Source organism: Colletotrichum destructivum, chromosome 4, assembly GCF_034447905.1.
Source record: "Colletotrichum destructivum chromosome 4, complete sequence".
Taxonomy (NCBI): domain Eukaryota; kingdom Fungi; phylum Ascomycota; class Sordariomycetes; order Glomerellales; family Glomerellaceae; genus Colletotrichum; species Colletotrichum destructivum.
This window is the reverse complement of record NC_085899.1, coordinates 2,280,353-2,299,946: the sequence shown is the minus strand read 5'-3', so window position 1 is coordinate 2,299,946 and position 19,594 is coordinate 2,280,353. Positions and strand designations below refer to the sequence as shown.

Here is a 19,594-nt window from a genome sequence, read left to right as displayed (position 1 = left end):
GCCCGGAGACTTCATGAGCCACACGTGGCCCGGGCTCTCAAAGAACCCCCAGCCACTTTTCTATGGAAGGTGCCAACCCCGCGGATGAGCGCATACCTAATAGGTAGTGCTCTGTACCTACCTACCATAGCGGGTCTGATGAGGCTGAGGGTGAACATTGATAAGATAAAGTGAGTCTACCCTGTGCGACGTGAAGTCTGTCACTGTGATCCCGCGACCTCGAGCCATCTTATTGCGCGACCTACCTATTTTCTAACCTCTTCCACCGAACCGGACCCAACACGACTGAACTCTACCCGGAAAAAAAACCTCGCAAGACCTGCTTTTGCTCACTTGTCTCGAGAACAAGACCCTCGCCTTCGAGACGTTACCGAATCCTTGCCACACACCCACACACCGAAACCAAGCCTGCTCGCCATGGAGCCTCGTGCCCGCGCCGCCAAAAATGTTGGCAAAATGAACTTCAGCCATAACGAGCGTGGGTTATTTGCCTGCTCATAACACCTAGGAAGCCTTGGGCTAACCCCTCGACAAGTGGGACAGCTCCTCTACGCCCATGGCGACGTCCGCATGCCGCTCCCCGAGACGGTCCGCGTGCTCGACGAAATTGTGACTGAGTTCATCCAGGGCCTTGCTTTCGAGGCAACACGCGCAGCCAACTACGCGGGCCGCCAAAAGGTCAAGTACGAGGACTTTGAGTTCGCGTTCCGCAAGAACGACGCCTTCCTCGGCAAGGTCCAGGAAGTATTCGAGAAGAAGGGCGAGATCGAGTCGGCCAAGAAGATCTTTTCAAAGGACGAAGAGGTCGGTCTGATGAAGGAAGTGGCGGATCAGGAGCAGAAGAAGGACAAGCAGCCAAACGGGGTGGCCGAGACCCCGACTGCGGCGGAAACGGCGGCGAAGCAGGAGGAGGAGCTGGGCGAGGCGGACGATGACGCCGATGCCGAGAGCGAGGTCGCGGGACGACCGGCGAAGAGGGTGCGACTCGACGGGGAGGGGAAGTGAGTTGGGAGGCGTCGCGAAAGCAGGCGCGAGACCGTCAAAAGATTTTGGCATTTGGGACACGGCATAGCGAATGGTGTTTTTTCTTCCCCCTTCTTTCCTTTTTCCTTTTTTTATTATCATGAACCAGCAGGAGGCATTGGCTTAGAGGACATCATCAGGGAATCATCAGGGACAAGGCGGGACAAAGGGAACCCGACAACGAGAACAACATAATTGTCAAATAATATGAACGCAACGGCAAGAGCGCCGTATTTCTTGCCACCCGCGGATGCAAAACCAACGCGTCCTCGCCATCGTTAGGCCTGGATGACAGATGGTACTCAACATTCAAGCTGCGCTCTGTTTACCTTGCAAGAGGCAGAATGGCAGAGCAGTCACTCTGGCTAACCGTCTAGAATCTTACGTTTGTCGCATTTTCCCAGGCAGATGATTTTGGGCTTTCATGCTTTAGGGGAGGGGGAGGAGGGGGGTGGGGGGGGGGGGGGGGGGGGTTTGATGGGTTGTCGTCCAATTGCGTCTTGTCATTTTCTCTCTCTCCCTCCTTCCAGTCACCAAAAGTATCGTTCTAGAAGGAATGAGAGAAGGTACAGGCTTAGTATTCCTCTTCCTGTGAAGGGTGGACTTCTCTCTCTACTAATAGCTACAGCAAACAAAGAACTGCCTGTGAAAGGCTGCTGCCTACTCCTGCAGGCCTCCGTCTGCCTGCAGGCAGAGCAAGTAGTGGAAGGTCTGAGAAACCAACTGTTCTTCATCCATTCGCAGGACGGCATACATGTGTTCAGGACGGACGAAACACGTTCGGCCGGAAAGCAGCTGAGAGGCGACTTGTAGTCATCACTTATAGCAGCGCCAATCGCATCTCATTCAATGATTTAGGGGAAACTTTGTACAGAGTGTCGTTGAACTCTGTGTATCATAGCCATCCAGGCAGATGATATGATCGAGCTGTTGACATACAAGGAAACCATAAGATTTCAGTCGCGAAACCAGAGGTCCCTACGATGTACGTTCTACATTCAAACTCTGAGTCAGTAATGTAGGTCAGAAACTCAGGGTTGTCACCCAGATGTCCGAATCGGTGCCGGACCCCGCCGGTCTCGGTATTGACGCAAGTGGAACCGCGCCGAGAAAGTGGGCTGGCACTACCCCCGGCACACGACCTCCGACCTCCCCCCCACCCATCAGCAGGATGCTCCAGGCCCTTTCCCGGCTCCCTTCTCACCCAACTCTATGTGTCTGCTGCGATGTCGGGGGGGGGGGGGGGGGGGGGGGCGAGAACCGGCGAGAATTTGAAGGATGGATGAGTGATCATGCATCACGCTGTTTCTGTTTCGTGGGCTCGGCGGAGCGTCAGCGAAGCAAAACACGCCCTTGCCAGCGGGCTAACGCCGGTCTAGCGGTGGTTGGTTGGGGGCGATTACCTCCGGGGCTCTGGGCGTCTTCCCCAAGTTGGCAAGCGGGTTGGCTCATGACCATTCGATGTTCCGGGAATCCACTCCACCTGCAGCTCTTTTCACTCGTCCAGCAAATCCGCACTTTTGCATTCGTCGACGGCCTGACACTGGACCGCCTTTGGGTCTTCGTTGGCCCTCCCTGGGCCACACACCCTGACACACACAGGCACAAACAATGGCACAAACAACCAACATGTTTCATTGCTCTTCGACCCTCCTCCGCAGGCCTCCGCAGGCCCCGGGTAATGGGCTGACGGACGGGTCCACCATCTGTATGTACACTTATGTACACTTACTCTAGCCTCCCAATCCTGATGAACGAAGAGGAAGCCACTTGCACTCTGCACCCTTTTTCCCACTACACCCCGCTCTTGACCGTGGTCGGAAATCTTCTATTTTTTATATTCTATCTAGTGAATGGTTGAATACATCTCCAGGGGATTTGTACGACGGGATATATAGACCTGTTCACCTCTTCGTTCTCGCTTCTCCTGCTTATCGCCTTTCCTGTTCTCCTACGCCACTTTGAAATTACTTACACTATACCCGGCGGCCTTGGACCTATATACAGACATGACTTCATCCAGCCGTCATGTTCGAACAGAAGCACAACAGTGAAAATCACTTGCCCTCCCAGAACCTCGAGGCGAAGATGAGATTCGATGATACGTCAGACAACACAGAAGAAGCCTATGGCAGGCTTTCATTAGCCAGCAAGATGTCCCAGTCACACGACCACACCAAAAGACCGTCGACACTTCCAGATCCGGACTCATTCCGAAGACTCTCTGCCAGCCCGTTTCAAAATGGGAGGACCTCACCGTCTCTAGGAGCAGACTACCCGCCGCCGATGATACGACCGCCCCGGGAGACGACAAAACTGGCGCGATTCTGGCTGGCCAACAAGGGCGTCGTGTTGGTGGCCCTCTCACAACTCTTTGGTGCCCTCATGAACTTGACCGCGCGCCTCCTCGAGCTCGAAGGAGAGGGTATGCACCCGCTCCAGGTGCTTTTCGCCAGACAAAGCGTCACCATGGCCTGCTGCTGCACCTACATGTACTGTATGAAGACTCCCGACTTCCCCTTCGGCAAAAGGGAGATCAGGTGGCTTCTTATCGCGAGAGGTGTAACAGGCTTCTTCGGCATCTTTGGCATGTGGTACTCGATGATGTACCTCCCCCTCGCCGAGGCCACCGTCATCACTTTTCTGGCCCCCAGCGTCGCCGGCTACGTCTGCTACGTAGCCCTCCGGGAGCCCTTTACCCGCAACGAGCAAATCGGCACTGTGATCGCCTTCTTCGGGGTCGTCCTCATCGCCCATCCGACCTCGCTCTTCTCCGGCGACTTGACGTCCTCCGCCGCCGCCGCCGCTAATGCGCCGGAACAGCACGGTTCGAGCAACGGTACCATAGCATCGACATTGCCTGGGCTGCACCACCAGACCACGACGGCGGAGCGGCTGGCGGCGATCGGAGTCGCGATACTGGGCGTCTTTGGCGCCGCAGGTGCCTTCACGACGATTCGGTGGATCGGGAAGCGCGCGCACCCGCTCATCTCCGTCAACTACTTCGCGACTTGGTGCACCATCGTCTGCACCGTCGTCCTCACGGCCGCGCCGCTGCTCGAGATCGGGCAGCCCGCGCTGCGGTGGGGCCTGCCTCAGACGCCGCGGCAGTGGCTTTTCCTGGTGCTCCTGGGCATGTTTGGATTCGTCATGCAGTTTCTTATGACGGCGGGCTTGGGCACGGACCGATCGAACAGGGCGAATGCCATGGTGTACACGCATATGCTCTTTGCGGCAGGCTTCGACCGGTTTATCTTCGGGAACGTGATGGGGTGGATGAGTCTTGCCGGCTGCGGCCTCATTATAGGGAGCGCCTTGTGGGTCGTCTTGACCAAGAAGACGCCGGCGCCGAAAAGGGAGGCGGTGGCGGATGTCGAGGTCGCGAACGTCCGAGATACCGAAGCCGTCCCAATGTTGGCGGACATGGACGGCGGGAGGGACGACGACTTTGAGCTTCAAATGGTGAGATGAGACTTATCCTACGATGGGCTATGATATATGAGGATATGGGATATAGAATTTTGTTGGCGATTGGCGACTCGAATCTAGACGACGCGGTCTTTGCGAAGATCTGATAGACACGGGAGGACGTGTTCGCGACTCTCGGTACAGAATATCGATGCCCTTCTAGAGATGAAGGAATAGACTTTCCTGTTGATATGAGTCAAACGCCAATCACGCGTCTCATCACAGTAGATGCATCCTGCTTGGTTGTGTTGCCGAGTATGTCGTCGAAACGTCTTCCTCCCTCATGGCTCCTTGAGGGACTGGTAATCAGCAGCGTGGGAACATAAAAAGATGAAGAAAATAAAAATAAAACCCTCGACGAGAAGAGGTTTGGAGCGCTGTCGTCGATAGCCCATCGATCGTGTCGTAGCAGAGCAAGACTACGACAACGGAATCGTCACGTGAGCGCTTGAGTACCACGCTGATATCGATTGGTCTTGAAATTGACGTTGATTACAAGGTTGCAATAGTCGAAAATGATCCCCCAGAGGCATGCATGTCAGGAATGGTTGGCCAACTGCCAAATGTCAGATACGTCGACAAGGGCTTACTGCCCGTAACCATCAAGGCTAAATCTTCAAACATGACGCCCTTCAAGTTTTGGAATCAGAGGCGGTTCTATGGGAGCATCGATTCTTTCCCGCTTGCTGGCGTATATAAGAAAAGATCAACATGAGAAAGTAGTTACAGGTTATCCGAAGGTGTCAAGCAAGGTAATAGGCAGACCGGCGATGACTGGCGAATGCGTGGATGGTACTTGGCCGATGGCATTCTGTCATTTTTCAGTCATCGAAATGCTATCCAGCGCGATAGAAGCTGCCGAAAGTCCAAGTTCGGGTGCTGTTTGAGGTCATGTGTTGTTCGAACATGTGCATAAAAACTTTGGCGCTAGGACAAATGACTGGACCATATAAGAGACATTTTCCATGCGACACAGCTTCTCGACACCCTTGACCGAAGCCTTCGCTGTGATCGACTCGACGTTATTAAGGGTCTTGTCCGCTAGCTTTTTAGCAAGGGAACAAAACCGTGTCACCAGACACATGATGATGAGGTGTACATCCAAGGGGCGCGGCTCCGAATTCCAGCTTACGGGTGGCAGTTGTCGACTGGCCAAGCGGGTACGCGGTGAGACAAGAGTCTTGACATTCCCGAACGCGGGAAGAGAGTCGCGATGAAATTAGCTTCTGAATCAGACCAGCTAGCATCCATGGATTTGACAGTTGGATGGCTCATGATGATCCGACGCCAAATTCTTTCCGTAACAAGGGACGTGTTTGTGTAACAATGAGCCCCAAGGTTCACCAGAAGATTCGAAGAACATTGTGACTCTTGCGCATTCCCAGTTCCATTGTGCGAAATGATGATTTGCCGCCTCGTCCCGTGAGCTCAGTCTAGGCAAGGGTTGTCCGTGGCAGTTGGCCTTGTGGCATCTCAGGGCGAACGCGTAAATGACTGAGTCCGTGGGTGGACTTTGAATTGAAATCCCAGGGCGGCATTCTGGTGACGCGAGAAGGTGAAAGATAGCGAGAGCTTCAATGTTGAGCTAGAAGCGGTGAAGCAACTTGCCTCAAGTGAGTGAGGTTGACCGAGGTATGGTACAGAAAAGTATAGGCATAGAGGCGCAAACGGGAAGCTATCGCCAGGTCACGTGTGGGGCGGACATTCCTAAAGTGCAGGTCGGCGCCTGCACTGTGCGTGCAGCCTGGAAGTTTTGCAGGGATAGAGTGAGGCGCGTCGCCCCAAAATCTTCTGTAGCTTCAACCATACCTATCTAACACCAACCACACCCCCATCGCCAGCGGATAAGCACGACCACGACCGAATCGCCGACATTCCGATCGCCCTGTTCCTACACGATTGACTCCGTACGCTAAGAATTGACCGCCGTCAACCGACGTCCCACTTCCCCTTCCAACCGCAAAGATGGTCCAAATCAGCGAGGTCAAGGGAAACAGTCGCGAGAACCGCACGGCTGCCCACACCCACATCAAGGGTCTCGGACTGAAGCAGGATGGAACCGCAGAGAAGCAGGCCGCTGGCTTCGTTGGTCAGACGACGGCAAGAGAGGTGCGTTGGGTTCCCTGATGGACACCCCTTCATGGACGAAGAAGCAGGGACTGACTGACTGACTTTGCGCAACAGGCCGCCGGTGTTGTAGTCGACCTCATCCGAGCACACAAGATGGCAGGCCGCGGCGTCTTGCTGGCGGGAGGACCCGGCACGGGAAAGACGGCGGTCGCTCTCGCCATCAGCCAAGAGCTCGGAACAAAGATCCCCTTCTGCCCTATCGTCGGCAGCGAAATCTACTCGACAGAAGTGAAGAAGACGGAGATGCTGATGGAGAACTTCCGCCGCGCGATCGGCCTCAAGGTCCGGGAAACGAAGGAGGTGTACGAGGGCGAGGTCACGGAGCTCACCCCGGAGGAGGCCGAGAACCCTCTGGGCGGGTACGGCAAGACTATCAGCACACTCTTGATCGGCCTGAAGAGCGCAAAGGGCCAGAAGAAGCTCCGGCTAGACCCCAGCATATACGAGGCTATTCAGAAGGAGAGAGTATCGGTGGGAGACGTCGTTTACATCGAGGCGAACACGGGCGCCTGTAAGCGTGTAGGAAGATCCGACGCCTATGCGACCGAGTTCGACCTCGAGGCCGAGGAGTACGTGCCCATCCCGAAGGGTGAGGTGCACAAGAAGAAGGAGATTGTCCAGGATGTGACGCTCCATGACCTCGACGTTGCCAACGCGCGGCCTCAGGGAGGCCAGGACATCATGAGCATGATGGGCCAGCTGATGAAGCCCAAGATGACCGAGATCACAGACAAGCTGCGCGGAGAGATCAACAAGGTCGTGAGCAAGTACATTGACCAGGGCGTTGCCGAGCTCGTGCCCGGTGTGCTCTTTATCGATGAGGTAAGCCGAGTCCTCGTTGCCCGACGCGAAACGAGACGGGTGGGTTAATCTTCAACAACAGGCACACATGCTCGATGTCGAGTGTTTCACTTACCTGAACCGGGCTCTGGAATCGCCCATTTCGCCGATTGTCGTGCTGGCGTCAAACAGAGGAATGGCGACGATTCGCGGCACGGATGACATTGTCGCGGCCCACGGCATTCCGACAGACTTTTTGGGTCGCCTGCTCATCATCCCGACCACGCCGTACCAGTCGGATGAGATCAAGCGTATTGTTCGGATCAGGGCGACGACGGAGGGTGTGCCTATCACCGATGCCGCCCTTGACAAGATCGCGGAGCACGGCGTTCGCATCAGCCTGCGGTATTGCCTACAGCTGTTGACACCCGCCAGGTGAGTAAACTAAACCGGCGATCCATTACTTTGTTTCCCGCTCGCTTTCCCTTTCTTTGCTCTCTGTCTCCATGCGGTCTCCCCCTCCCCCCTCTCCCCCGTCTCCCCCATCTGTCGCGAATCGTGGATCAACCGGCTAGTGTGAGACATGTGGGCTAACCCCAATGAAAGCATTCTTTCCAAGGCAAACGGTCGCAGCCAAATCGACGTCCAGGACGTGGCCGAGTGCGAGGACCTCTTCCTGGACTCGCGGCGCAGTGCCAGTCTCTTGAGCGGCGAAAGCGGCAAAGGATACATCTCGTGAGAGGTACGAGGCGTGTCATGGTTGGTTGAGGAACGAGAAGAGTTCACGACCCCCTCGACGGTCTTTTTCTCGGATGCAGGATGGCGGCGGCGTTGTAAAAGAACTTGTCACAATTATTGAGACCAAAGACCGGGTCACCCATGGAGTTTTTATTTCACTTGTGTGTGTATGTGTGATGGTATTGTTCTACTGGAAGAAGGGGGGGGGGGCAGTCATCTGTCTAGAAATGGTCTTAGGGATTCGATTGGACTGGGCAGTGATGAATGAGGTTGGCAAACGAGTATGTGGCTAGACGACATGGCGCCCCGAAGCGGCGAGCAAGGTATTCGATCCCTTTCTCGTCCTTTGCACACTCGCCTCGGCTTGGCTGGGCGTTATGGGGATTGGGGGGGATAGATGGCTCAGTCGTTCGCTGTTTGCAAAACAGAAAACATGCCGTCAAAGCTGGCCAAATGAGGAAAAATTAGAGCCGTCCATCCCGCAAGTTATAAGACATTTGCAGGCCGCCAACCACAAAAACAAGAGCTAAACGAGAGACATCCACGCACCGCCAATGCCAACGCCATTTGCCCATTCTACTACTACCATCTATCTACCCCAACCAGAGGGGAAATATGCACTTGGCTCTGTCTCTGTCTCTCTTTCTCATCCTTCACCGCGTCTTTCTTTCCTAAGAGCTCCCGTACCGAACCCCGGTCCGTCCCCTCCCATCCAACCCATCCTTTGCACCCATCATCAGAGACAACACCAACGCCAAACGCATTGTGTCCTGCCGATCAAATTTTAAATCCGCAGTGTCCAACAAGTGGAAGAATGAAGCAGAGGAATTTTGCTCGAGGAACCTCAGTAGACAGATTCCTCTGCTCCCTTTCCCTTCTTTCATCACGTGGGATATGTCCAACCAACCTAGCCTGATCTCGTCCGCTTGGGGAGGGGTGTGTGTGTGTGTGTGTGGTGGGTGAAGGAGGGGGAGAAGACCTTTTTTACATTGTCTTTGTTCCTTTACCGGGGCAGGCTTATGATTGAGCATTCCAGCGACGAGGGAGGACAGCGGCCTCAACACCTCTATTTTTCTCTTCTTTTCCTTTTTCGCATTCATTCCTTTGGCGCCGTCTTTCTTCCCCGGCACTGTTCCCCTCCCGATCCTGGCTACACTACCTCAAGGGTCATTGTTTCTGACGTCCCACCAGCGCTTCCGGGAGAAGGGGGTGAGCTTGAGTCTGCAGTCGGCCTGCATGTTCCTTTGAAGAGAAAGGCTGGCTGAGGTAAGGAAGAGAGGAGGGACAGAGCCAGTCACAGGGGTGGAAGAGACAGCGGCTGCTGCATTAGCTGGTAGCAGAGGAGAGGGCATTCTACCATTGCACGTTGGGAATGGGACGTCTGGGCGGTCCTGACTTGACTGTGTTGCCGATGACATGAAAGAACGACATGCCTGAACTAACATGGGGAATCAAGACTGCTTTGAGCGACGTTGGCCTCCTCCTCATATTCCTCCATACTCCCTCGCCAGTCGCCCAGCCGGAATCATCCCCTTCTCCGCCTAACGAATACTTGAGACAGGAGGGCGTAGAATTCTTCAAAGCCGCGGGCCCCGTGTCATGTTGTTTCTGCCATTTGGCTTCTTATTCATCTTCTTGCGTCCTCGTCTCGCCCGCTGCCACAACCGCATTCTCATCCACCTCCTTCGTTTCTCCCCCCCCCTCCGGACTTGAACCCGGAACCCGTCATTCGCCTTGTTCCTGAGCCGCGAGTAAGAAAGGCACTTACTTGCCTTTACCTCATCTTGGTCCTTTTTGCTCTTCCACTCGTGCGAGCGGATTGGGCTCGAGTGACATAGGGGGAAGACGGCACCGGCCACCACGGACGGCTCAGCAAACGCTTCGTCACAAAGGAAGCCAGCCCATTTCCCTCATCTGCAACAACATTGGGCGTCCAGTGGTGTGCATTCCCGAGACATATTCTACCACCCCTCCCCCAAAGGCCGTCGCTTTCCTCTTCTCGCGTCCCGGCTTCCCATTCTTACATCTCCTCCAGTCCGTTTCTTCGTTTCTGCTCCTCCTTCCCGCCCCTCCCTGTGCTTACTTCTCAGACGCCATCTCCTCCTACCTGCCGCCCACTCCCTTCTGGATGCAAGATACCCGTTCGCTGTTGGGCTTCTCTCTGTTCGTCACCGCCGCCGCCGCCGCAGCAGCATCATAACGCCCCGGCACCCTCATGTCCGTTCTCTCCCATAATGGCAACCTCCATCTTTGAGCATAAGATCATTGAGTTGGACGGCCATTGTCTGCTCGGTCTCTACTGAAGGGGTAGCCGTCATCTTGATTTAATAAAGGAGAGAAAGGGAGGAAACGTCGGAGCGGACAATCGGCCCACGAGTAGAAGGAATCTCGGACCCGCGTCGTCTCGTTCCAGTTCCCTCCTCGACATACTGCCTTATCTGTCTCTCACGCACCTCCTAAACACACACTGCTCATCTCGTTCGTCCAAGCCCCCAGCTTGGCTCCTCTCGCCAACAAATTCCCATAACCCAATCCTGTCGTGTCCCTCTTTCTCAGTCTCTCAGTCTCTCAGTCTCTCTCAGTCTCTCTCTGTCTCTCTCTGTCTCTCTCTGTCTCTCTCTGTCTCCCTCTGTCTCCCTCTCTTCCTCTCTCTCTCTCTCTCTTTCTCGCCGTCTACAACATACACACCCCTCCTCTTCTGACTTCCATCCCCTTCTTCAAACACTCCGTCCAAAGTATGGTGTAAGTCCAAACGTCGCATAGCTTAACCGCCTCGCCCGCCTTGTCGTTGTTCCCACCGCATGCCCGTTTGTACTTTCCCCTCAACCCCTACCAACCCCCAACATGACAGATGTGGTCTCTACCCCTCGGCCACGGCGGTCAACTTCTTCCTCCGGGGGAAACTCTGCCCACTCGGCCATGGAACGAAGAACAAGCATTGGGACGGACGAAGGACCAGACTCTGTAGGCTCTGCCGGCAGTCGAGCGAGCAGAAAGCGCGCTGTTTCCATCGACATTGAGGAGGCCAACAGTTCCAGAGGGAGAGAGTTCAGCTTGGAGACTGGACCAATGGGGGGCGAGGGCGGCAAGGACTACATATGTCTCTGCACGCCTGCCCTCAAGGTTCCAAGGCCTCGCAACGGTAAGTCCCACGGTCTTTGCTCCTTCCTCGTCAAGTTTGGCCTCTGGTCTTGGTCGCAGACAGGGTCTGAGACGGACCTCGACGACCTCTCTCCTTTGTCAGATGCTCAAACAGACAGCTGGACACACTTGTGCAAGTCCCAGCGGCTAATATGGTTCTGTGATAGCCTTCATCTTATACAGACAGCACCATCAAGCACAGGTTATTGCTCAACATCCGGGTCTTTCCAACCCAGAGATATCCAAAATCATAGGAGAGCAGTGGAGGATACAGTCTGAGGACGTCAAGGAAAGTTGGAAGAAACTTGCAGAAGAAGAGAAAATTCGACATCAGCGGCAATACCCGGACTACCGGTATCAACCTCGACGTGGTGGTAGACCAGGAAGTCGACCGAGCCCCTCGTCCGGGGCCGATTCAGGACGGTGTCCCAAGTGCGGAGGCAGGTTCATCGCAACACCGAGAACGCCATCAACGCCGTGCGGGACGCCGACGGCGGCAAAATCCAGCATGAGTCCCCACCACCCGAGGGATGCCCGTGGTGGTGACAGCGACCACCTGCGGCACGCCTTGTCCGGCACGAAACAACAGTACCAGTATCAATCCAGCGGCTTGCGAGACGCCGAGGACGACTATGAGCCCATGTCGCCGTCCCCTGAGCTTAAACGGCGCCGATTCAACGGAATGGGTCATTACCAGGCAGTCCCGTCGCCAGGGCCGTACACGGGCCATCCGCTGTCGAGGCAGCCCAGGTCGTCGCTGAGCATGCCCCCCACGCCGCCAGTTGCTGGCTACGGCCCTTTGCCCGGTCCATCATCACTTGCGAGAACCGGACACGGGAACATGGCGCCGCCTCCGCGACCACATCACCCCGCCTACACAGGACCGAGCCGTGGTCCCGGTTTCGACGAGAGTCTTCGCCTACCACCGTTGCAAACCCAGACATCTCCACCGCTCAACCGAGACAACGACGCAAACGACCGCCCGGGCGCCCACCCTGCCGCCGGCCTGGGCATCACGAACCCGCGGGATAGCTATGCCCAGAGCCTCGAGGCCATGATCATGACGATCCCTTTTCTGAGCAAGCTGAAGGTGCTGCAGAAGATCAGCCCGACTCTGGCCCCGCCAGGCCCGATCAGCCCGGACATTGAGATTCGCGGGGCTGTAATTGCCGTCGAGGGAGCCGATTCGCGGCAGTTGGAACAGGTGGGCATGGCGGTTCACCGATCCCTGCTCGGCCTGGGCGAGATCGACTTGAAGACGTGGACCGACGGACCAATCACGCCCGTGTCCATCCTGCCAGCCGAAGAAGACGCAAAGATGAACGACACGGCGTCTGTCGGGAGCAGCAGAAAGAGTAGCCACTCGCAATCCAGCCCGCAGACCTCGGAGCTGTTCTCCAACTACATGCAGACCATGATGAAGTGGCACGAGAAGTCGCGCGAGATTGTCAGGCACGTCTCAACGAGACAGGGTCTTGGGGCGGACGTGCCGCCGCTTGCAAGACGAGCATCGGACGGAGAGATGGTCGGGTCTAGACACAGCTCGGTATCGGCGGCGGGCAAGACGCCGATCGCGCTGCTTCCCGCGGGGTTCAGCTTGACTATTTCGGACAAGTACGCCTGCATGATACCCATTGCCGATTCGTACGCCCCGGTCGATCACTGGCAGTGGATGTCGACTCTGTGGAGGGGAATCGTCGGACCGGACCTCGTCATCTACGTCAAGTCGGTGGCCGAGGACGAGGTAACTCGCGGAGGTGCCGTCGAGTTCAGAGGTTCCGGGGTGATGGTCGTCAGGATTGCGCATAATAAATCGCTGGACGAGAAGACTGAGCGGCGCATCTCTTTTGAGGTGGTGGAGTGGATTCGAGGCGGTAGCTATCAGGAGGGGTTCGGACGAGGGCTGATGTGACGACCACAGCGGACTTAATAACGGGATGGAAGTAACGAGATGAGTGTTGAATTTCCGGGGGTTCCTTGCGCTTAGGAAGGCCTCTTTATTTCCCCTGGCATAGTGACATAGCGCAGGCGTAGATAGGGGAAATTGCTAAGCATCTGTGAACTGAGATGAGTCCCAGGCTGCTGGCGCGTGTAGGTCATGATGAGTTAGCATTTTGTTGCCTTTACCTCAATCGAGACTAAGTTTGATCGCATCGAGCGATTGCAAAAACAATAAATATTGCGAAATACTGTCCGGAGAGCGGCAATATAACACCTTCTGTCTGGTTCTCTGTAGTCGTTTACTATGTCTTGTTGTACCTTAGTTGTTGTTGTTTCTGTGTTGTTTGCATCGGGGGTGAACAGGGGACGGATAGGATAGCGTTGATCGGAGCTTGAGTCTGATTGGTCTGTGTATCTTGCACTGTATGCCAGTATCCACCGCTATGAGCGTAAGCAAAGCTCCCAAGTCTGCATAACTTCATACCCCAGACCAACGAACCCCTGTCTGGACTAACGCAGCAAGCTCCCAGCTCCAGCGCGTTTATCCGACTAGACGCGCTGCCAAAGGGCCCCCTAAGTGACATCCAAACAAGACGAACGTACCGTACCCCGACGGAGCCTCAACGACTGGCCCAACGCCCATAAACCACCGACAACAATTACGAATATGGTTATCTCCCAGTAAGCAACACAGTCGCGAAACAATGTCGGACCTAGCAGTTGGCCAGACGGTGCGCCTGCCAGACGGCCGGACTGGCATCGTGCGCTTCGTCGGCAACACGCACTTCGCCAGCGGCGACTGGGTGGGCGTCGAGCTCGAGGACGACAGCGGGAAGAACGATGGCAGCGTCCAGGGCGAGCGGTATTTTGACTGTTCCATGGGGCACGGCATGTTCGTTCGCCCGACGACGCTGGTCGTCACCGCCCAGGCCCCCGCCGCGGCGCCCAAGCCTGCTCGCAGGCCTAGCCGGCCGAGCAGCTTTAACCCGGGCACCGGACGGGCTGCGAGCGACACGGGCATGGCGAAGAGAATGAGCCTCAATGCTCCGAGTCCGAGCCCGGGGCCTAAGGCGTCTCGTCCGTCGAGTGCACTGAGGGTGAGTGCGCCGCCTGCGTGGACTCAAGGGAGGGAGGCAATGAATAACAATAAGTGTGCAGTCACCCACCAAGTCGCCCACGAAACAGCTCGGATCAGCAGCTTCAAGTACTGCGCCGTCGCGAACCACCACCCCTTCCAATACCCGCACAACGACCGCCGGAGCGAAAGCACGACCGGCCGTCGGAGCATCTCGCACATCCATGGGACCCCCGCCGATGCCCGCGGCCAGAACCACGCGGCAGCCCTCGACATCTTCAGCACCGACAAGGCCGACCCCGGGGAGACCGAACAGTGGCCGGCTTTCCATGACTGGACGTACGCCTACGTCTGCCAGGAGGCCGTCCGCGGACTTGGGAGGTGCGAAGAACGCAGCGGACAGCGGGGACGACGGTTCGATGTCGCCCAACAAAGATGGCGAAACCAGTCCCGTGAGAGCAAGGACGAAAGCTCTGGAGAAGCTCACATCAGGCTCGGCGGCAACCACGCCCACGAGCTCGACGAAGCCAGCGACGACCGCCCGTTCTACGACAAATGCTGCAGCTGCGAACAGAGAAATAGAGGATCTGAAAGCCAAGCTGAAGGTGCTTGAGAGAAAAAGATTGGAAGATAGAGACAAGTTGAAACAGCTGGACCAGATTCAAGGCGAGCGGGACAGGTTCCAGTCCATTATAGAAAAGCTGCAGGCCAAGTACCAGCCCCAGCAGAGCGAGAACAATGAGCTGCGGAAACAGCTGAAAGAGGCCGAGGAGAGGTTTGAATCGATCGAGACGATGCAAATGGAGCACGAAACGGCGCTAGAGCTAGCGACGCTGGATCGCGAGATGGCTGAAGAGACCGCCGAGGTTCTTAAGGTCGAACTTGAGGCTCTGAAGCAGAAGTCAGAGGAGCTGGAGCTCGAGGTCGAGATCCTTCGCGAGGAGAACGCCGAGTTCGGCCAGGGCATGTCGTCGGAGGAGCGGGCCAGTACCGGGTGGCTGCAGATGGAGAGGACCAACGAGAGGCTTCGCGAGGCACTGCTGCGCCTGCGCGACCTGACGCAGCAGCAAGAGGAGGAACTCAAGGACCAGATTAAGACTCTGGAGGACGACCTCCAGGAGTTTGGTGTCGTCAAGGAGCAGTTCGATGCGGCCAAGGACAAGCTGGCCCAGTCCGAGGCCGCTGTTGAGGACCTTCGACAGCAGCTGGATAACGCCCTGGGTGCAGAGGACATGATTGAAGAACTCACCGAGCGGAACATGAGCATGTCTGAACAGATTGATGAACTTAAGGCAGTTATCGAGGATCTCGAGAACCTCAAGGAGATTAACGACGAACTGGAGATTAACCACGTCCAGAACGAAAAGGAGATGCAGGAGGAGCTCGACTTCAAGGACAGTGTCATCACAGAGCAGGCCCGGCGCGCAGGCGAGCAGGAAGAAGCCCTGGAGGACATGGAGTACACTTTGTCCCGCTTCAGAGGCTTGGTCACCAGCCTACAGAGCGACCTCGAGGACATGCGGGCGTCGCACGCTGTCACCGAGACGGAGTCTGAGCAGCTCAACAGCAAGTCTCGCGCCATGATGGATCTTAACATGAAGCTCCAGATCTCCGCTTCCAAGGCCCAAGTCAAGACCATCGACCTCGAGCTGCGACGGTTGGAGGCCCAAGAAGCCGAGCAGCACCTGGATATTGTCAAAATGTTCCTTCCCGACACCTACAAGGAGGACCAGGATTCTGTCCTCGCTCTGCTGAGGTTCAGAAGACTGGCTTTCAAGGCGGAGCTCCTGCAGTCGTTCATCAAAGAGCGCGTCAACGGCCAGCCTCACCCCGGCCACGAGGACGACATATTCGCCGGCTGCGACGCCATTGATAAGCTCACGTGGGTCGCGTCAATGTGCGAGAGGTTCACCAACGCCATCAGCCACTGCTCGATCGAGCAGTTCCAGCGGTTCCAGAACGCCCTGTTCGAGCTGGAGCCCGTCGAGCGTGCACTCAACGGATGGATCGACGGCCTGCGCCGGGACGAGCTCAAGGAGCAGAAGTGCGCTGATGAACTCCAGCGCACGATCGCGCTTATGTCTCACCTTGCCGAGGTGCACCTAACGAACGAGCTGCCCGATTTCGCCGAGGACACGTATATGCAGACCGTGGTCATGCAGAGCCACTTGGAATCTGCCGGCTCAACGTTTGTTACCCTGAGAGCCATGGTCCAGAGGGCATTGCCTGCTGAATCCGAGGACGACGAGATGGCGCAGCACTTTGGGAAGAAGTCGGAGTTTGTCATCAACCAGACCCGGAGTGCCAAGGTCATCGCCGGTAAGGCTGTGCGGGCTCTGCAGGATCTCAAGTCCAGATCGCTGGCGCTGCCGCGGGAGACCAAGGAGTCTTTCGAGCAGTGTCAGAACGCCACCCGCCAGCTTGCCACGCTGGCTCGGGAGATTGGTTTCGAACTCCATGCACTGCTGCACGAGGAGGGCCGCAGCCAGCCGTACACGTACCTCGAAGTCCAGGACGCCATTTCCAAGGCCACCACCAAGGCCACCATGTCGAGCGAGTCCGATCTCTTCTCGACATACCTGTCGAGGCTCCGCACACTTACCAGCCAGATCTCAGACCTGGCTGCACTCAGCGCGGACCTATCCCAGACGCAAGAGTTCGAAATCAGCCCGGCCCCCTGGAAGCTCCGCTCCCAGGAGCTCAAGGCAGTCAAGACGATCCCCGTCGACGCCGAGGAGGAGTTGCGTCGCCTTAAGGAGGAGCACAACGAGGCCCGGCGGGCGATTGCCCAGCGTGACGAGAACCTCAGCACGGCCAACCTCAAGATCGAGACGCTCGAATCGCGGATGAAGGACGCTAACGCCAAGGCCTCCCGCATCGAGGATCTCGAGGCGCAGATTGAGGCCGCCAAGCAGAAGGCCGCCAGCCTGCAGGAGGATATTGACAAGCAGGACCGCGAGCTCAAGACGTTGGAGACGGACCGCGACAAGTGGAAGAAGATTGCGGGCGACAGTAAGGCGTTCGCCGATGGCGCGGGCGCGGCGGGCGCCAAGGCTGGCCAGGAGCGGGCGGTGGCTACGGCGCGGGAGATGGATGCCCTCAAGAGCGAGATCGCGAGCCTGCAGGCCGCGGTGCGGTACCTGCGTGAGGACAACCGGCGCGCGCGGACGACGGAGCAGCACAACTACGACTGGCTGGCGGAGCCGCTCACGAAGCCGCCGTCGGTGGCCGAGCAGCGCCGTGCGCTCGTCGTCGCCGAGGGCAAGGACGTGCTCAGCGAGCTGGTCAAGTTCACGACGTCGGCGCGGGTGTATGACTTGGCTGCGCTGCCCAAGGACAAGCTGGCGTGGAAGCCCGCGCGCAGCACGCCGCAGTACCACGCAGCCAAGCAGAGGGAGGACCTCGCGACGTGGAAAGGCTGGCGGGACTCGGTGCTCAAGAAGTCGGAGGTGGTGCTGGGGCGCAAGGACGCCGCGGCGGCGGAGAGGAGGCAGGTGATGAGGAACGTGGCGGCGAGGCTGCAGATCCGCCTGCCGGACGCGGACGGCAAGATGATTGCCCCTGGTGGCGGGGGGGAGGTGCAGATTGTGGGATCGCGCGAGTGGGAGGGGATGCAGGGCCGCCTGGCAGCTGTATGATTATCATGCGAGAAGCGGACGGTGGCTTCCGCGGTAGTAGGACTACTAGTTTGGCTGCTAGATACCCACCCCAGTTCTTATTCACAGCATCCATGTCTACATTTGTGCCTTGTCTCTCGCGTTCTCTCTGTCTCTCTCTATATCTCGATTCACCATGGTAGTGGTGGTGGTGTTCTCCTTTTCTTTTTGTGTGTATAGAGACCCATGTCATTCCGTCGACCTCAGCCGTTCTGACTCGAACTTTGTGGTATGCCGCCAGTGGTGTAAGCAAACGACAGTTCCCCTCATCGTGCAAAGCCCCCTCCCTCCCTCCCTTCCTCCCTGTCTCTCCTCCCATGAATGAGCCAACACCGGGCAGGCGGATCCCGGGACAAATGAAATCAAGCCTTGCCCTTGCCCTTCTTCTTCTTGCCCGCCTTCTCCTCGCCGCCTCCTCCGCCACCACCGGCCGCGCCGCCGGCCTGTTGCATCAGCGCCGCCATCGGGTCGCCGCCGCCCTGCATCTCCTTCATCATGTCCTTGAACAGGTTCTCGCTGACGCCGCCGCCCGTCATGGCCGGGCTGATGTACGGCAGAAGCTCGCCCATCTTCCAGCCGCGCGGCACCGCGGGCCTCGGCCACGGCTTGCTGGGGTCCGGCGCGGGTGCGCCCTGCACGCGGGCCTTGAGCGCCGCGCTGTTCTCCGTCGTTGGGTTCGCCCGCAGGTGCTCGGCCACGAGGAGGTACAGGTGATGCTTATTCTTGACGTCGGGCATGCCGTGAGGCCGGGCGCCCGCGGCGGCCTTGCCACCGTCCCTGCCGCGGCCGGCCTCGCCGCCGAACCGGATGCGGATCTTGACACGGCCCGGATTCGCCCAGTCCTTGGGGTGGAACTTTGCCGGCTCGAAGAGCGTCGGGAGGCGCAGCGCCGCGCACGCGTTGACGATCTCGCGCGCAATGGGGTTCTCGACCGCCAGCGACCGCGGCACGCGGCGGCCTTCGGCGCGCGTGCGCCGCGCGTCAAAGTAGACCGGGTACAGGCACTGAAAGTCGGCGTATTGCTTCGGGTCCGTGGTCGTCTGGAACTCGGAGCCCGGCGCCCCGGGCCGCGGGGCGGCCGTCGACGGAATGTTGGAGGGGTTGATCTGCGACGGCGCCTTGGGCTCGACGCGGCGCAAGATGTCGATGTCGTCGAAGTCGTCAATGTCGCCCTCGGAGGGGTCCGAGGCCTCGAGGTCGCTGTCCTCGACCTCCTCTATGCGTGGGTGTGACATTGTGGGCTGTGCGGGATTCGAAGGGAGTTCGTACGGGATGTGAACGTAGTTGGTCCGCTGTGCGATGCCGGAATCGATCTGGTTTCCCCTCTAGAGATATCGTTGTTTTTTTGCGTACAATGGGCGTCGTCGTCTTCGCCGTCGTTGTTGTTGATGGAGGAGGTCGACGGACGTGGGACGTGAGGTAAGGATACAGTTGTCGATTGAGAGGAGGCTCTCTACTAGTCCCCTCTGGGATTTTGGCAGATGTGTGTGGGGTTGTTGGTAAACCAAGGTTCACACACTCGTGGTGGGGTTACCAAGTGGTAGCAGGCTCCACTGGCCGGCCGGGGTTCAACACAGCAGGGGCAGCTTGCAGCTTACAGCTTCAAACCTCCCTACCTACATGCCTACCTTACCTTCCTACC

The 19,594-nt window shown here is 57.4% G+C and overlaps 7 protein-coding genes across 7 annotated transcripts; 6 read left to right on the top strand and 1 right to left on the bottom strand.

Annotated features, from left to right (window-relative positions):
* Nucleotides 1–417: 417 nt before the first annotated feature.
* Nucleotides 418–1,005, top strand: CDEST_06587 (Putative transcription initiation factor IID, subunit 13, histone-fold; the record flags this gene model as incomplete). The annotated part of the gene is made up of 2 exons (XM_062922746.1): nucleotides 418–478; nucleotides 536–1,005. 2 exons carry the CDS (start codon nucleotides 418–420, stop codon nucleotides 1,003–1,005), a joined length of 531 nt encoding a protein of 176 aa, XP_062778797.1.
* Nucleotides 1,006–2,806: 1,801 nt separating this feature from the next.
* CDEST_06586 (Putative EamA domain-containing protein) lies at nucleotides 2,807–4,523 on the top strand. Its single transcript, XM_062922745.1, has one exon. The coding sequence runs from the start codon at nucleotides 3,052–3,054 to the stop codon at nucleotides 4,492–4,494; it is 1,443 nt and encodes a 480-aa protein (XP_062778796.1). The 5' UTR covers nucleotides 2,807–3,051; the 3' UTR covers nucleotides 4,495–4,523.
* A 1,760-nt stretch (nucleotides 4,524–6,283) lies between these two features.
* Nucleotides 6,284–8,683, top strand: CDEST_06585 (Putative AAA+ ATPase domain, TIP49, P-loop domain, ruvB-like, AAA-lid domain-containing protein). The gene is made up of 4 exons (XM_062922744.1): nucleotides 6,284–6,600; nucleotides 6,676–7,443; nucleotides 7,505–7,836; nucleotides 8,008–8,683. Exons 1-4 carry the CDS (start codon nucleotides 6,457–6,459, stop codon nucleotides 8,138–8,140), a joined length of 1,377 nt encoding a protein of 458 aa, XP_062778795.1. The 5' UTR covers nucleotides 6,284–6,456; the 3' UTR covers nucleotides 8,141–8,683.
* An 885-nt stretch (nucleotides 8,684–9,568) lies between these two features.
* Nucleotides 9,569–10,339, top strand: CDEST_06584 (uncharacterized protein; the record flags this gene model as incomplete). The annotated part of the gene is made up of 2 exons (XM_062922743.1): nucleotides 9,569–9,740; nucleotides 9,885–10,339. 2 exons carry the CDS (start codon nucleotides 9,569–9,571, stop codon nucleotides 10,337–10,339), a joined length of 627 nt encoding a protein of 208 aa, XP_062778794.1.
* Nucleotides 10,340–10,983: 644 nt separating this feature from the next.
* CDEST_06583 (Putative High mobility group box domain-containing protein) lies at nucleotides 10,984–13,192 on the top strand (the record flags this gene model as incomplete). The annotated part of the gene is made up of 2 exons (XM_062922742.1): nucleotides 10,984–11,281; nucleotides 11,448–13,192. 2 exons carry the CDS (start codon nucleotides 10,984–10,986, stop codon nucleotides 13,190–13,192), a joined length of 2,043 nt encoding a protein of 680 aa, XP_062778793.1.
* A 529-nt stretch (nucleotides 13,193–13,721) lies between these two features.
* CDEST_06582 (Putative dynein associated protein) lies at nucleotides 13,722–18,286 on the top strand. Its single transcript, XM_062922741.1, has 2 exons — nucleotides 13,722–14,318; nucleotides 14,380–18,286. Exons 1-2 carry the CDS (start codon nucleotides 13,926–13,928, stop codon nucleotides 17,932–17,934), a joined length of 3,948 nt encoding a protein of 1,315 aa, XP_062778792.1. The 5' UTR covers nucleotides 13,722–13,925; the 3' UTR covers nucleotides 17,935–18,286.
* A 1-nt stretch (nucleotide 18,287) lies between these two features.
* Nucleotides 18,288–19,397, bottom strand: CDEST_06581 (Putative signal recognition particle, SRP19 subunit). The gene has a single exon (XM_062922740.1). The coding sequence runs from the start codon at nucleotides 19,185–19,187 to the stop codon at nucleotides 18,315–18,317; it is 873 nt and encodes a 290-aa protein (XP_062778791.1). The 5' UTR covers nucleotides 19,188–19,397; the 3' UTR covers nucleotides 18,288–18,314.
* Nucleotides 19,398–19,594: the final 197 nt, after the last annotated feature.

Excerpts from the sequence above, each read along its gene's own strand:
- CDEST_06586 (XM_062922745.1), top strand. The coding sequence starts at position 3,052 with ATGTTCGAACAGAAGCACAACAGTGAAAATCACTTGCCCTCCCAGAAC.
- CDEST_06585 (XM_062922744.1), top strand. The coding sequence starts at position 6,457 with ATGGTCCAAATCAGCGAGGTCAAGGGAAACAGTCGCGAGAACCGCACG. Across the intron at positions 7,444-7,504 it reads GTGTGCTCTTTATCGATGAG|GCACACATGCTCGATGTCGA; the intron begins GTAAGCCGAGTC and ends CTTCAACAACAG. Across the intron at positions 7,837-8,007 it reads CAGCTGTTGACACCCGCCAG|CATTCTTTCCAAGGCAAACG; the intron begins GTGAGTAAACTA and ends CCCCAATGAAAG.
- CDEST_06582 (XM_062922741.1), top strand. The coding sequence starts at position 13,926 with ATGTCGGACCTAGCAGTTGGCCAGACGGTGCGCCTGCCAGACGGCCGG. Across the intron at positions 14,319-14,379 it reads GTCCGTCGAGTGCACTGAGG|TCACCCACCAAGTCGCCCAC; the intron begins GTGAGTGCGCCG and ends ATAAGTGTGCAG.
- CDEST_06581 (XM_062922740.1), bottom strand. The coding sequence starts at position 19,187 with ATGTCACACCCACGCATAGAGGAGGTCGAGGACAGCGACCTCGAGGCC.